Here is a 13,969-nt window from a genome sequence, read left to right on the forward strand (position 1 = left end):
CTTCCACCCCAAAGGCAGGGCTGAGGGACTGAGTGCAACATGGTTGCTTCCAGCGTGTCAACCAAAATTAGCATTCTGCCCTGCACAGCTTGTTCCAAGGCTGAATGGAAAAGGCCAGCCTATTTGACTCCCCCTTTCGCTCCTTGCCCCGTCCTGGGTGGAACTGGGGCACACTTCTTCCCCCTGTGATGCCCCCCACCCATTGTCTTTGCTTTCCAAGGGAAACCTGTATGACTTTTTTTTTAACTGAGACCAGGCCCACCATGGCTCTGGGGATGGCTTTGGTTCTGTCCATCCCTCGTCTCTCTGGTGGGCAGCATGCCCTCCTGGTGCCCAGAAGCTGTGCCAGGCCCCTGCCTCTCAGCCCCACCTCCTGCCTGGCTGCAGCCAATCACCTCCTTCCAGCCATCAGCCCCTCCCTCCCTTCTCAGGTATGATAAGGGCTGCCTGCAGGAGAAGTCCTCAGTGCTGGGGGCCCAGGCCAGGGAGAGAGAGGACACCCAGGAGCCTGCCAGCCTGGTGAGTAGCTCCTGCAAGGGCAGAGGGGTCTGTTGGGGGTGGGCCGCTCCAAGGAGCCTGGCTCAGCTAGAGGGCTGCATCCAGATGTGGTCACCTCCACAGCGGGACACTGAGAGCACCTGTGGATGGCACAGACTGGGGAGGGGGCATTTGGGAAGCCTCCTTGCAGAGATCCGGGGATTTGTGGGGGGGGGGGGGTGTGCAGGAGTGGGGAGGACTAGAGGCACGTGGGTCTGGGTCCTCCAATGTCTTGGCAGGGGGGAGTGTAGGGCAACAGGACAGCCTGTCTCAAGTGCCCAGATCAGGAGGGGTCTGGAGGGGAGGCAGCAGCTCTGCATGGAGAAGAGGCTGCCGGTTCTCCCCCCCCCCCCACACTGCTCACAGTGGACCTTCCCTGCTCCTGAATGCCATGGGCTCAAGGTAAACTGCGACAGACAGAAGGGGGGTTCAGATCTCCACAAGGGAAAGGCTAGAGGTGGATTAATGAATAATGGAATGGGGGGGGGGGGCAGAGCAGCCTGCTGTTCCTGTCTCAGACAGCAACTCAGTGGTGCAGTGAGGGGGGGGGGGAATGGAAAGCTACTGCTGCTGATTCACAGGCAGGTGATTTCCCCCAAAGTGTCTCTTTTCCTCCCCCATGTGCTTCCCGGAGGAGGGAATCGCTGCTTGCTCAGAGCAGAGCTTGACCTTCTGGGGGGGGGGGGGGGGGCAGGCCAGGATTTCTGCCTTGGTGGGCAAACAAAGGGGCCCCTCTGCCTTGGGGGGGTCCAGGATGCTGGGGGGGGGGGTTGAGAGCAGTAATGCATGCGGTTGGGGGGCAGATTCCGCCCAGAACAACCTGAACCCCCAGCTCTGAACTTTGTTGTTTTGTCTCTGAGTGGAGAAAGGGCAGGGGGGGCAGCAGTGTCCTCTCAGCTGAGTGAGCGTGAGCCAGCTCACAGTTTTTAGCCTCCGGCTCACACCTTTTTGTCTTAGCTCAGGAAGGAGGACCCCAGAGCACTCATGGATGCAGGCCAGCAGCTCACAAAGTAGATTTTTTGCTCACCAGACGCTGCAGCTGAGAGGGAACATTGTGGGGCAGAGGACAGGCAGGCCCCAACCCCACACCTTGGCCACCCCACAGCTCAGTGCAGAGGGGTCAGCCTTTGTTGGGTCAGCCCAGCAGCAGAGGGGGCACCTCCCTTTCTGCCCCCCCCCCCCCGTCTCAGGAAACGGTTTGGGTTTTCTTCTGGGTTTTGGTGACATGGATGCACCTCTCGCCTGGCCATAGGGCTGCCAACCTCCGGGCGGCACCTGGAGATCTCCCTCCTGCCATTGCAGCTGATTCCCAGAGGCTGAGGCCAGCTTCCCCGGAGGAAACGGCCCCTTGGAGGGTCTACGGCACTGTGCCCTGCTGAGCCCCCCCCCCCAGCTCCACCCTCAAAGGCTCCAGGCGGTTCTCAGGCCAGAGCTGTCAGCCCTCCATCCCCGAGAGGCACCTGCTGGGCTGGCCCTGGGGGGGCCTCCAAAGGGCATCTGGCTCCAAAGTGGTTCCCCAGCTGTCTTCCCAGCCCCCTTCTGGCCCCAACTCATGAGGATCGCAGTGACACACGGAGGAAGAGCAGGGCTGGCAGATTTCATGGAAGCTGCCCCTTAATATGAGCAGCGACTTTGGTCTGCATCAGGATTTCCTCTCAGCGGCATGAGCCTGAGCTGGCTCACAGATTCTTAGTCTCCAGTTCACACATTTTGTCTTTGCTCAGGAAGGCTGGCCTCAGAGCACACTCATGATGCAGCAGCTCACAGCTCTCATGCCAGTAGAATTCCTGCTCACCAGACTCTGCAGCTTTGAGGGAACACTGCTCTGAGCCATCCAGAAATGTAGAGACAGCAAAACACTCTCATCTCGATAGAGGTGAAGGCCTCGTGGGGAACTGCAGCTTGGTCGTGTTTGCTAAAAGAAGGTGTCTAAGAGCTGAGTCTGCAAACCCATTAGCCAAGCAGCTCAGTTCTTGCAGTCAAGTGGCAGGAGCACTGGGGGCATCTCTTGCCTTGACCTCCCCCACCCCGCCCACAAGGCAGCTGCCCCTTGATGGCTAAAAAAAGGGCGGCGGGGGGGGGGGGAGAATCTTCCTTGCTCCTCAACTTCAAGCTCACCAGCTCAGGACTTGAATACTGATGGGCCAGAAACTTAGGTTTAAAAACAAAAAAGATAAACTCAGTACAAATCAGAAGGCGTCTTCTGGCTCTTTATGGTGACCCAGGCTGCTAAGGAAGACGAGAGCCCACCTCTTCAGACACACGAAGAATGACCCCCGCAGCTACATGGCCTCTTTGAAAGCAGCCAAGGCTCCAGGCCTGACGACTGCCATCGAAACCCCCAGGTGCCTGCAGGCAAGGGAGAGGGGCACTGGAGGACGCAGGCTCCCCCCCCCCCCCCCCAGCACTTGGGCCACAGTAAACATGGGAATCTTGTTGCTTTTATTCTGCAGCAGATTCTTTCTCTGCTTCCTGCCTGGAAAGGGCCCAGAGCCAGGCGGCACAGGCAGCTCTCCAATTACAAAACCTGGACCCAACAATTTCCAAACTGTTCAGCAGCAGAATTATCAAGAATTTCATAGAATCCTAGAGTTGGAAGGGGCCCTACATACCATCTAGTCCAACCCCCTGCTTCATGCAGAATCAGCCTGAAGCATCTCCGACAAATAATCATCCAGCCGCGTTTTGAAGACTGTCAGTGAAGGGAGCTCCCCACCTTCCTAGGCAGCTGGCTCCACCTCTGAACGTAATTTCCCCCCCCTAATATCCACCTTTCTGCTTGTAATTTGAGCCCATTGCTTTGGGTCCTAATTTGTCAATTAAAGGCTGTTTATCAGCCTTTAAGTTCGACAATACAAACAAGTAAGGTGTAAGTTCCATTATTTGAACCAGCAAGCCTCCACAGATCCCAGAGCCAGGAGGCAACATCAGGGGAAGGCCTCAGCTTCTCTGCCCTGTCATTGGCTCTCCAGGTTGGCCATTGTGTGAGACAGGAGGCTGGACTAAATGGACCTTCACTGGTCTGATTCAGCAGGGCTCTTTTGAGGTTCTTCTCAGGGGAAGGCCTCAGCCAGTTTGGTGTAGTGGTTAAATACGTGAACTCTCATCTGGGAGAACCGGGTTTGATTCCCCACTCCTCCACTTGCAGCTGCTGGAATGGCCTTGGGTCAGCCATAGCTCTGGCAGAGGTTGTCCTTGAAAGGGCAGCTGCTGTGAAAGCCCTCTCAGCCCCACCCACCTCACAGGGGGGGTCTGTTGTAGGGGGAGAAAATATAGGAGATTGTAAGCCGCTCTGAGTCTCTGATCCAGAGAGAAGGGCAGGGTATAAATCTGTAATTCTTCTTCTTCTTCTCTCTGCCCTGCTGTTGGCCCTCCAAAGGAATTGGTTGGCCACTGTGTGAGACAGGAGGTTGGACAAGATGGACCCTCCCTGGTCTAACCCAGCAGGGCTCTTCTGATGTTCTTCTCAGGGGAAAGCCTCAGCCTCTCTGCCCTGTTGTTGGCCCTCCAGAGGAACTGGCTGGCCACTGTGTGAGAGAGAATGCTGGACTAGATGGACCCTCACTGGTAGGGTGGCCAGACCGTCCCGGTCTCCCGGGACTTTCCCGGTTCTGGCCACCCAATCCCGGCTCCCGGGCTGCCTATACCGGGACCATTACAAAGTCCTGGTATAGCCAGCGGGGAGCCGGCGGGCCGCGCGCGCGGGCGGGGAAGGCGGGGAGTGAGGCAGCCAGCGTCCCTGCGCGTGCGCACAGCGGGAGATGCCGCAAAATGAGCCCCCTTGAGGCTTATGGTGGCAGGGCTCGGGGGAAGCGAGCTAGACTGCTGTTCTTTTGAGGGGTCATAGAGTGTTTCGAGCCCGTCCCTGTGGCATCGGTCCCATCGTTGTGGGGCCCAGGGGGCCGGCGCAGCGGCACGCTGAAGCAGCCTGTCGGTCACTTCCGGGTTCCTGTCCTGCATCTCGACCTGTGACAGGCTGCTTCGGCGTGCTGCTGCGCCGGCCCCCTGGGTCCCACAACGATGGGACCGATGTCACAGGGACGGGCTCGAAACACTCTATAACCCCTCAAAAGAACAGCAGTCTAGCTCGCTTCCCCCGAGCCCTGCCGCCATAAGCCTCAAGGGGGCTCATTTTGCGGCATCTCCTGGCGGGAGGGTGGCACCCGCACGGGACACATATCAAATGAAAGAGGGGGCGCAGGGCTATCAGAAACAGCCGGTGGAGGGAGTCGCGAGACCACCCCACTGGGGGATCCACACCCCGAAAGTGATGAAGGTGGCGCAGATAGAGTCAACAGAGCAAACAGGACAAAATAAATAGGCTGCATTATGCAGCACAGTTGAGAAAGTGCCTTATCCCATATACTGATGAAGTATATACAGGATTTGAGAACAAAATTGTTTCCGGCGGTGATATTTGGGGGATTTTTGGGGACGTCACAGGAAGTGCTGTGAAGTCACTTCCTGTTTCCGGCAGTGGCATTTGGGGGAAATGATGTCATTTGGGGGAAGTGATGTCACAGGAAGTGATGTCACTTCCCGTTTCCGGCAGGTGACGCGGGGGAAATGATGTCACAGGAAGTGGTGTCACTCCCTGTTTCCGGCGGTGGCATGACGTCACTTCCTGTTTCCGGCAATGCACGCGCTGCGCGCGCGCGCACCCCTACCTTCCACCCCCCCCAAAGGTGTCCCTGGCTGGCCTTCAGACATTATGGTCACCCTACTCACTGGTCTGATCCAGCAGGCCTCTTCTGATGTTCTTATGAAGCCCTTGAGCTCTCTGCCCTGTTGTTGGCCCTCCAGACGAACTGGTTGGCCTCGGTTTGAGACAAGAGGCTGGACTAGATGGACCTTCAGTGGTCTGATCCAGCAGGGCTCTTCTGAGGTTCTTCTCGGGGGAAGGCCTCAGCCTCTCTCTCCAGAGGAACTGGTTGGCCACTGTGTGAGACAGGAGGCTGGACAAGATGTACCTTCATTGGTCTGATCCAGCAGGGCTCTTCTAATATTCTCATCAGAGGAAGGCCTTGATCTCTCTGCCCTGTTGTTGGCCCTCCAGAGGAATTGGTTGGCCACTATGTGAGACAGGAGGCTGGACAAGATGGACACTCCCTGGTCTAACCCCAGCAGGGCTCTTCTGATGTTCTTTTCAGGGGAAGGCCTTGGCCACTCTGCCCTGTTGTTGGCCCTCCAGAGGAACTGGCTGGCCACTGTGTGAGAGAGGATGCTGGACTAGATGGACCCTCACTGGTCTGATTCAGCAGGGCTCTTCTGATGTTCTTATGAAGGCCTTGAGCTCTCTGCCCTGTTGTTGGCCCTGCAGAAGAACTAAGGCTGGACTAGATGGACCTTCATTGGTCTGACTCAGCAGGGCTCTTCTTATATTCTTCTCAGGGGGAAGGCCTCAGCCTCTCTGCCCTGTTGTTGACCCTCCAGAGAAACTGGTTGGCCACTGTGTGAGACAGGAGGCTGGACTAGATGGACCCTCACTGGTCTGATCCAGCAGAGCTCTTCTGAGGTTCTTCTTGGGGGAAGGCCTTGGCCTCTCTGCCCTGTTGCTGGCCCTTTGGAGGAACTGGTTGGCCACCGTGTGAGACAGGAGGCTGGAATAGACGGACTCTCACTGGTCTGATCCAGCAGGGCTCTTCTGATGTTCTCCTCAGGGGAAGGCCTCAGCCTCTCTGGCCTGTTGTTGACCCTCCAGAGGAACTGGTTGGCCACTGTGTGAGACAGGAGGCTGGACTAGATGGACCCTCACTGGTCTGATCCAGCAGGGCTCTTCTGATGTTCTTCTCAGGGGAAGGCCTTGGCCTCTCTGCCCTGTTGTTGGCCCTCCAGAAGAAATGGTTGGCCACTGTGTGAGGCAGAATGCTGGACTAGATGGAACCTTGCTGTGATCCAGCAGGGCTCTACTGATGTTCTTAAACCAGATTGAAAACCTCCAAATACTTTTACTGAAAAAAGGAATAGTTATCTTTATTATGCAAAGCAGTAAAAGGCATATGAAAATTGACCCCACAATTGCCAGAAAGACAAGTGTTAAAACTCTGTTCCTAATATTGCTTAATCATATTATCATGAGTAATATTTTAAAAAGCAAACCAGGTTTCAGTTTTTCATCTCGCTGCTTCTAGGGATTATCAACAAGCCCAAATCACAAGCACACACCCTTCCTGGGAATCTCACCTAATCATCCTCTGAGACTGCCATCCAATGAAATCTGATCTGCTTATCACGGTGGTGCGGATTTATAGAGACATATCCACCCTGCCTTCCTCAAAACCTCCTGTATCATGACCGTGAGATTGCTGTCTAGATAAACGGTTGGTGCACTGGCACAAGTGCAAAAGAGCCAATCAGCAAGTGCCTACAAATTACATTTGATGCAGAAAGATAAGGCGGCCAAACTCAACTCTTACCTTCTATAAAAAAGGAACGAGTGTAACTTTTCTGTTACTGTTTCAATTAACTGTCAAAGATTAAAGTAATTTCAAGCAACAGAACAAAGTCCGAGTCCAGCCGGGCACCTTTAGAACTAAAGAAGCTTTATTCAAGATAGAAGCCTCGGGTGTTTATACCCCGAATAAAACTCGGATGGCCTTCAAAGTGCAGAGGGACCTGAACTTTGTCCTGCTGCTTCAGACCAACACGCCCCCCCTCCCATCTGTCTCCAAGCAAACAGAGTTCATGGACTGTTGAAGAGGGCCTCAACTCTTCCCTAACTAGCAACAGTCAGTCAGAAAAAGAAAGAACCAGCTACATACAGGAGGACAGGGGAAACTCCACAGGGCAGATACAACAAGGAGACCATCTTGGAGACTTGGGGGTTGAGTCTGGGAAGGAGTTCAGCAAGGCGTAATGCTCAAGAACTCCACCCCCACCCCAGGGGAACCGATCACTGTCCTTCCAAGGGATCTCCAGGCCGCACCTGGAGGCTGGAAACCCTAGCAGAGAGAGTGTCCCCCCCCCCCCCGGTTTCATTCTTCTGGGGCCCCTGTGTGCTGTACTCTCCCTCCTGCTTTGACACCCTCCCGCTTTCTCCAGCAGGGGCGAGAGTTGAGATGTGGTCCACCTCAGTGGTCATCGTAGTTGCCTTGCTGAGCCCGCTGGTGGGAGCTGCCTCCGGCTCCCCCCCACCGCCCCAGGAGGCAGCGTCCCTCTTCTCCGATTTGACCCCGGAGGAGCTGAAGGCCGTCCGGCGCTTCCTGATGAGCCGCCCAGAGCTGGGACTCCAGCCCAACAAGGGGGGGACCCTGCGGAAGAACAGCCTCTTTCTGGTGGAGCTCCTGGCCCCCAGGAAAAGCCAGGCCTTGACCTACCTGGACTCAGGTGGGCCCCGTCCGAGACGCCGGGCCAGAGCTGTGGTGCTCTTTGGTGCTGAGGCCAAGCCCAACATCACCGAGTACATTGTGGGGCCTCTGCCCACCCCCAAGTATTACCGGCCTCGTGGCCAACCTGTGGCCTACACTTCGAGGCCCATGAACTACCTGGAGTACCACCTGCTGTACAGCCACCTGCAGAAGGCCCTGGCCCCCTTAGAAGCGTTTCTGCAGGCCATCTCCGACTTCAGACGCGAGCCCTGCGGGGACCGGTGCTTCACCTTCACAGACATTGCCCCCCGAGGTCTGGGGCCAGGCGAGCGTCGGACGTGGATTATACTGCAGAAGTTTGTGGAGGGCTCCTTCTTGCATCCGGTCGGTCTGGAGCTCCTGATTGACCACAGACCTCTTGATCCAGAGGCCTGGAAGGTGCAGAAACTGTGGTACAATGGGCAGTATTATGACAGCCCCGAGGAGCTGGCCGAGAAGCACGCCCAAGGCCAGGTGGAAATCGTGCGCCTGGCTGAGCAGCCGGAGCACAGCCTCTTCTCCACTTTTGTTCCCCGCGGAAACTTCACCGCAGGCCCCCCGACAGATGTGCACGGCGCCAAGATCTGCGAAACGGCCGGCCACCAGTACTACGTGCGGGGCAACCTGCTGGAGTACAGCGGCTGGAGCCTGGCTTTCCGCCTGCGCTCCTCCACTGGCCTCCAGCTCTTCGACGTGCGCTTCAATGGCGAGCGCATCGCTTACGAGCTGAGCGTGCAGGAGGCGGTGGCCTTCTACGGAGGGAGCTCGCCCGCCACCATGCAGACGAAATACATCGACGTGGGCTACCTGATGGGCTCCCTCGCCCATGAGCTGGCACCTGGCATCGACTGCCCAGAGGTGGCCACCTTCCTGGATGCCTACCACATGGCCGATACCGACAGGCCGGTCCGCTACCCGCGCGCCATCTGCATCTTTGAGCTGCCCACCGGGGTGCCCTTGCGGCGCCACTTTGACAGCAACTTCCACGGCGGCTCCAACTTCTACGCAGGCCTGGAGGGTCACGCGCTCGTCCTGCGCACCACCGCCACCGTGTACAACTACGACTACATCTGGGACTTCATGCTCTTCCCCAACGGAGTGCTGGAGACCAAGGTCCACGCCACAGGCTACCTCCACGCCTCCTTCTACACGCCGGAGGGGCTCCAGTTTGGCAACCGCATCCACACCCACCTGCTGGGCAACGTGCACACTCATCTGATCCACTACAAGGTGGACCTGGATGTTGCAGGTAAGACTTGCCTGGGGAGAACTGGGGGCCTCGCCTGCCTGGCCCCCAGGGGCTGCCTGGTCTGCAGCATCTCCAGACCCTGTGGGCTGCTCCAGGCACTGGCTGGCAGGGGGGCCTGCTCCTGCTGCCCTCCCGCACCCCTGGGCTGGGCTGCTCTGTGCTGCTGCCCAGCTGGGCCTCGAAGCCACGCCCTTCCCCAAACTCAGCCCCACCCGTCCTGAGGCCTGGCCCCCAATGGAGGGAGAGGCCGCGGGGCTGGGCCGGCTGAAGCCCCTGGGAGGATGGGGGTCCCCAATCTCCGGGGCTCCTGGAGCCCCCACCTGACCTCGCCAGGCGCTGCCACCCCCCCGCCCAGCCCGGGCTCCCCTCCTCCCTTCCCAGGCCAGGGTCCTCCTGTGCCAACTCTGGGCCGGGAGAATCCGGGGGACTCGGGGTGGGCCGGGAGCAGCCGGGCCAAGGCCGCCGAGGGGAGGGAGAGGGGCGCAAACGCGCCCCCCTCCCTCCGTCTGACCCTCCCGGGCCTCTCTCTCTCCCCCCCCCCCGCGTCTCCCTCCCGCGGGCGCGGCGCAGGGGCGGCCAACAGCTTCGAGACGCTGGAGGTGGCGCTGGAGGACGAGGCGGTGCCCTGGCAGGCGGGGGCGCGGACGGTGCAGCCTCGCCTGGAGCGGCGCCGGCGCCTGCGGGAGCGCCAGGCCGCCTTCCCCTTCGACGAGCCGCTGCCGCGCTACCTGCTCGTTTCCAACAGCCGCAGCCGCGGGCCCACCGGCCACCCGCGCAGCTACCGCCTCCAGCTCGCCTCCCACGGCCACCGCCTCCTGCCCCGCGGCTGCAAGGTGGAGCGCGCCGTCTCCTGGAGCAGGTCAGCCCGCGCCCCGCCGCACACCAGCCCTGCCCCCGGGGCGGCCAGGGGGAGGGGGGAATTGCACCTCTGCTGGGGGGAGGGGGTGCCCAGGCGGTGGGAGGCGCTGACCTGGGGGGTCGAGGGGGCCGCCCCGCCCTGCCCTCCCTCGGGGCTGAGAGGCTGCGTCCCCCTCCCTCCCTCCCTCCCCACCCCTCCCCTCCGCAGGTACCACCTGGCCGTGACGCGCCACCACCCGCAGGAAGACAGCAGCAGCAGCATCTACATCCAGAACAACCCGTGGGACCCCGCCGTGGCCTTCGAGGACTTCCTCCGCGACGACGAGAGTTTGGTGGACCAGGTGAGGCAGGCCGGTGCCCTTCCCCTGCCGGGGCTTCCTTCCAGGCGAGGCGCGGCCGCCTCCCCCCCTCCCTCCCTGACTCCTCCTCTCCTTCGCGCTGCAGGACCTGGTGGCCTGGCTGACCGTGGGCTTCCTCCACATCCCCCACACCGAGGACGTCCCCAACACCGCCACGCCGGGCAACGCGGTGGGCTTCCTCCTGCGCCCCTTCAACTTCTTCCCCGAGGACCCCTCCGTGGCCTCCCGCCGCGCCGTCATCGTCCGCCCCGCCAAGGAGCCCGAGAGGGGAGTGACCGTGCAGCGCTGGACCCCCGACAGCCCCGGCAGCTGCGTTTCCCGCCGGCCCTTCAGCTACAACGGCACCTACGCCCCCGTGTAGCCCCCCGCGCCCCCCTGCCTGCTTCCCCGCAGCCCCTCTGGGGGCAGGCCCAGCCCAGCCACCACAGCTGACCCCCGCCCCTCCACCTCCTCCGCCTGGGCCAAGAACCCCGCGAGCGAGCCCTGGAGGCTGTGGCAGGCCTCAGGAAACTCTCTCCCAACCCTGGCCTACGGGGGGAGCAGCGGCAGGCTGTCCAGGGGAGCGCTCAGACCAATTCCCGGGGGGCTCGGGGGGAGCAGCTTCCAAAGGGGCCGGGAAGGGGAACCCCCGCCCTGCACCCTGTTGCTCCTCCCTCCCTCCCTCCCTCCGCGTTTCCTCAGGGCATGAGCCTCAGCCGCCCCCCCCCCCCAGCCCCGGTGAAATGGGACCCTTCCTTCCTTCCTTCCCCCAGGGCTGGGGGGCGTCACCACACCTGAGAGTGGGCGGGGTCTGGGAGGAGCAGCAGGGAGGGACTTGAGGGGGGGCAATAAAACAAGGAACAACAAAATGCAACTTCTGGCTGGTGGGTCAACGAGGGGGGGGGAGCAGAGCCGAGCCACCCCCTCCGGAAAGAGCAGCGGGGGGGGGCTGGGAGAAGGAGCTGCTGCTGCTGCTGCTGCTGCTGGAAGCTCCTCGGGGCGGGGCTTCAGGAAATGCTTCCCAAGAAGTGGGCTTTAGCCGGGGGGGGGCGCATCTAGGCCGAGGCTTCTCAGGCCCTTTGGGGTGCGCTCTGCTTGTTTCGAGTGCGGGGCTAGAAGGGGGGGGGGATTGGATGCCGGCCGCGCCCAGCTGCAGCCGCAGAGCAGAGAAAGGGGTCGTAGTGCCTGAAGCCGCTGCGGACACAGGCGGAGAGGGAGAGGCCGAGCCAGGGCCCCGAGACTCAGTCACCGGGGAGGCAGCGCGGCTCGCTCGCTCCGGCCGCCTTCCTGGACCCGCGGGGGCGGGCTGGGAGCCGTGATGCGCAAAGCCTGGAGGAAGAAGAAGAGCAAGCCGAGGGGGGCAGCCCGGAGTCCCCCCTCGCCTGCGACCCTCACCCGCGCGACGTCCCAAAAGGGCTCGGGAGGGGGGAGAAGAGGGTCCTGCAGAGAGGGGGGGGGGCTGCCTGCGGCACAAAAACGTCGTGGGTAAATGGGCAGGCCATGGACGGCCCTTAATTATGGGCCAGGCTGGGAAATGCAAAACCAGAGATGCCTTCATTTGCTTTTGAGTCTTCCCTTCACACGCTCCCCCTTCCCCGGCTGTGCCCCCCCCCCAGGGCCCTCCTTGTGGCGAAGCACAGCCTCCTCCCCCCATTCTCAAGAGGCCCCAGAAGCCCGGAGGGGTCGGTGGGCCTGGGCGACCTTCCCAATCCCCCCTCCTCCCGCAGCTGCCTAGCCCAGCCCCAACAAGGGCCGCTGCTCTCCGCGCCAGGAGGCGAGGTCTGGGGGGAGGCGGCCTCATTCGCCCCGGAACTGTGGGGCGGAGGGAGGGGGGTCCGCGCCCTGAAGTGGCCCCCGCGGGAGCCTCCGCCCGACTCCCTCGATGTCCCTTTCCCACCGGGCGCCCCCACCCTGCCTGGAGACCCCTGGGAGCCTGGCCGCGGGCGTGCTGGGGGGCGGGCGGGAGCAGCTGAAGACCCTGCTTCCGCGGCACCGCTGCTGGCCTTTGCCCACCGCCTGCCTCTCGTTAGCCCTTCTTGCAGCCTGGCAGCGAAGCCCTGCTCGAGACCCCGCCCTCCAGCCTCCCGGGGCACAAAGGACGCCGCTCCGCTGAGACTCCCCCCACCCCCGCGGCTGCCTGCGCCTCGCCATGAATCCGGCCGCAGACAAGCTGGGGACCCCCCCCCCCTTCTCCCGTCATGCCAGCGACCGGGGGGGGCGCTATTGGCACTGCTGAGAAACAGAGCGGGGGCCCTTCAGGACTGCCCTTTGAGCCCCATGCAGCCAGAACGCCTTCGGGACTGCAAACCACGCCTCGGTCCTCAGCAAGACGACTGGAGAGGAGGCGGCTGAGAGGTGATCGGATCACCGGCTGTCCTAGAGAGGATGGGGCGGAATTCTTTTTTGTGGCCCCAGAAGGCAGGACCAGAACCAGCGGGTTGAAATTAAATCAAAAGAGTTTCCGGCTCAACATTAGGAAAACTTCCTGACCGTTAGAGCTGTTCCTCAGCGGAACAGGCTTCCTCCTCGGGAGGTGGTTTCTAAACAGAGGCTAGATGGCCATCTGACAGCAATGAGGATCTTATGAGTTTAGGGGGAGGCGTTTGTGAGTTCCCTGCATTGTGCAGGGGGTTGGACTAGATGACCCTGGAGGTCCCTTCCAACTCTATGATTCTATGAGTTAGAGCAGTTCCTCAGTGGAACAGGCTTCCTCCTCGGAAGGTGGTGGACTCTGCTTTCTTGGAGGTTTTGAAACAGAGGCTAGATGGCCATCTGACAGCAAGGAAATCCTGTGGATTTAGGGGGAGGGGTTTGTGAGTTTCCTGCATTGGGCAGGGGGATGGACTAGATGGCCCTAGAGGTCCCTTCCAACTCTAGGATTTTATGATTCTAAGAGCCCCAGTCCCTCTGGAAGGAAGGTGGGAAGGAAGACCTCTCCTCTCCTCATCCGGCTGCGGCTGAGGGCGCCGTGCCTTCCCTTCCCCTCCCCTCCCCTGTAATCCACCCCTCTGGCCAAGCTGCCCACACGCCTTTGCTGCCAGACAGAGACATCTCCCCAGGCCCCCCACTCCCAAAGATGCCTGCCCAGGGAGGCCGGCCCCTTCCCCTGCAGCAGCAGGTGCCCCCCTCCCGCTCTGGACACAGCAGACGAGCCAGCCAACCTTCCCCAGCCTGGCTTTGCCATTCTGGGCCTTCCTGGAGACGGGTGAGCCGACGCAAAGGGCTTTCCTTATCACCCCCATGGCATTCTGGCCCCCCACCCCATGTGAAACCTCTTCTTTTATGGGAGGGTCCCCCCCCCACACCTCCACTCTCTCCCGGGCCCCAGCAAAGCCCTCCCCAGCAGCACCCAAACAGCTGGCCACACGGGGCCCATGCGGGGAGGGGGGATCTGGACTCTGCCGCACCAGGGACCATGGGAAAGATCTCTGCAGGCTCTCTGCTGGAGTCTTGGCCAGTCCGGCCTCACCACCAGGGCCGTGCGTGGGTGTAGGCAAAGTAGGCACTCAACGCATGACTGGCTCCTGACCGCTGTCGCCTCGTCCTCTCCCCCTGCCCCAAGCTGCCCTCAGCCAAGCCAAGCCGCCTCCCTCTTCCCAACGCATGACTTGGCCTCCCGCCTTGCCCTGTCCCGCCACCCT

At 60.9% G+C, this 13,969-nt stretch overlaps 2 protein-coding genes across 4 annotated transcripts in view; one reads left to right on the forward strand and one right to left on the reverse strand.

The window, feature by feature from the left end:
• Positions 1-13,969, reverse strand: part of LOC132578050 (arf-GAP with GTPase, ANK repeat and PH domain-containing protein 3-like) — a 403,463-nt gene that overhangs the window by 216,680 nt on the left and 172,814 nt on the right. The window lies entirely within an intron of this gene.
• Positions 475-10,710, forward strand: AOC1 (amine oxidase copper containing 1). The gene is made up of 5 exons (XM_060248239.1): positions 475-519; positions 7,579-9,132; positions 9,703-9,991; positions 10,199-10,331; positions 10,435-10,710. The coding sequence occupies exons 2-5, from the start codon at positions 7,596-7,598 to the stop codon at positions 10,708-10,710; spliced, it is 2,235 nt and encodes a 744-aa protein (XP_060104222.1). The 5' UTR covers positions 475-519; positions 7,579-7,595.

Source organism: Heteronotia binoei, chromosome 10 (genome assembly GCF_032191835.1).
Source record: "Heteronotia binoei isolate CCM8104 ecotype False Entrance Well chromosome 10, APGP_CSIRO_Hbin_v1, whole genome shotgun sequence".
Taxonomy (NCBI): Eukaryota; Metazoa; Chordata; class Lepidosauria; order Squamata; family Gekkonidae; genus Heteronotia; species Heteronotia binoei.

Coding starts and splice junctions, on each gene's coding strand:
- AOC1 (XM_060248239.1), top strand. CDS start 7,596: ATGTGGTCCACCTCAGTGGTCATCGTAGTTGCCTTGCTGAGCCCGCTG. Junction 9,133..9,702: donor GGTGGACCTGGATGTTGCAG/GTAAGACTTGCC, acceptor GGCGCGGCGCAG/GGGCGGCCAACAGCTTCGAG. Junction 9,992..10,198: donor CGCGCCGTCTCCTGGAGCAG/GTCAGCCCGCGC, acceptor TCCCCTCCGCAG/GTACCACCTGGCCGTGACGC.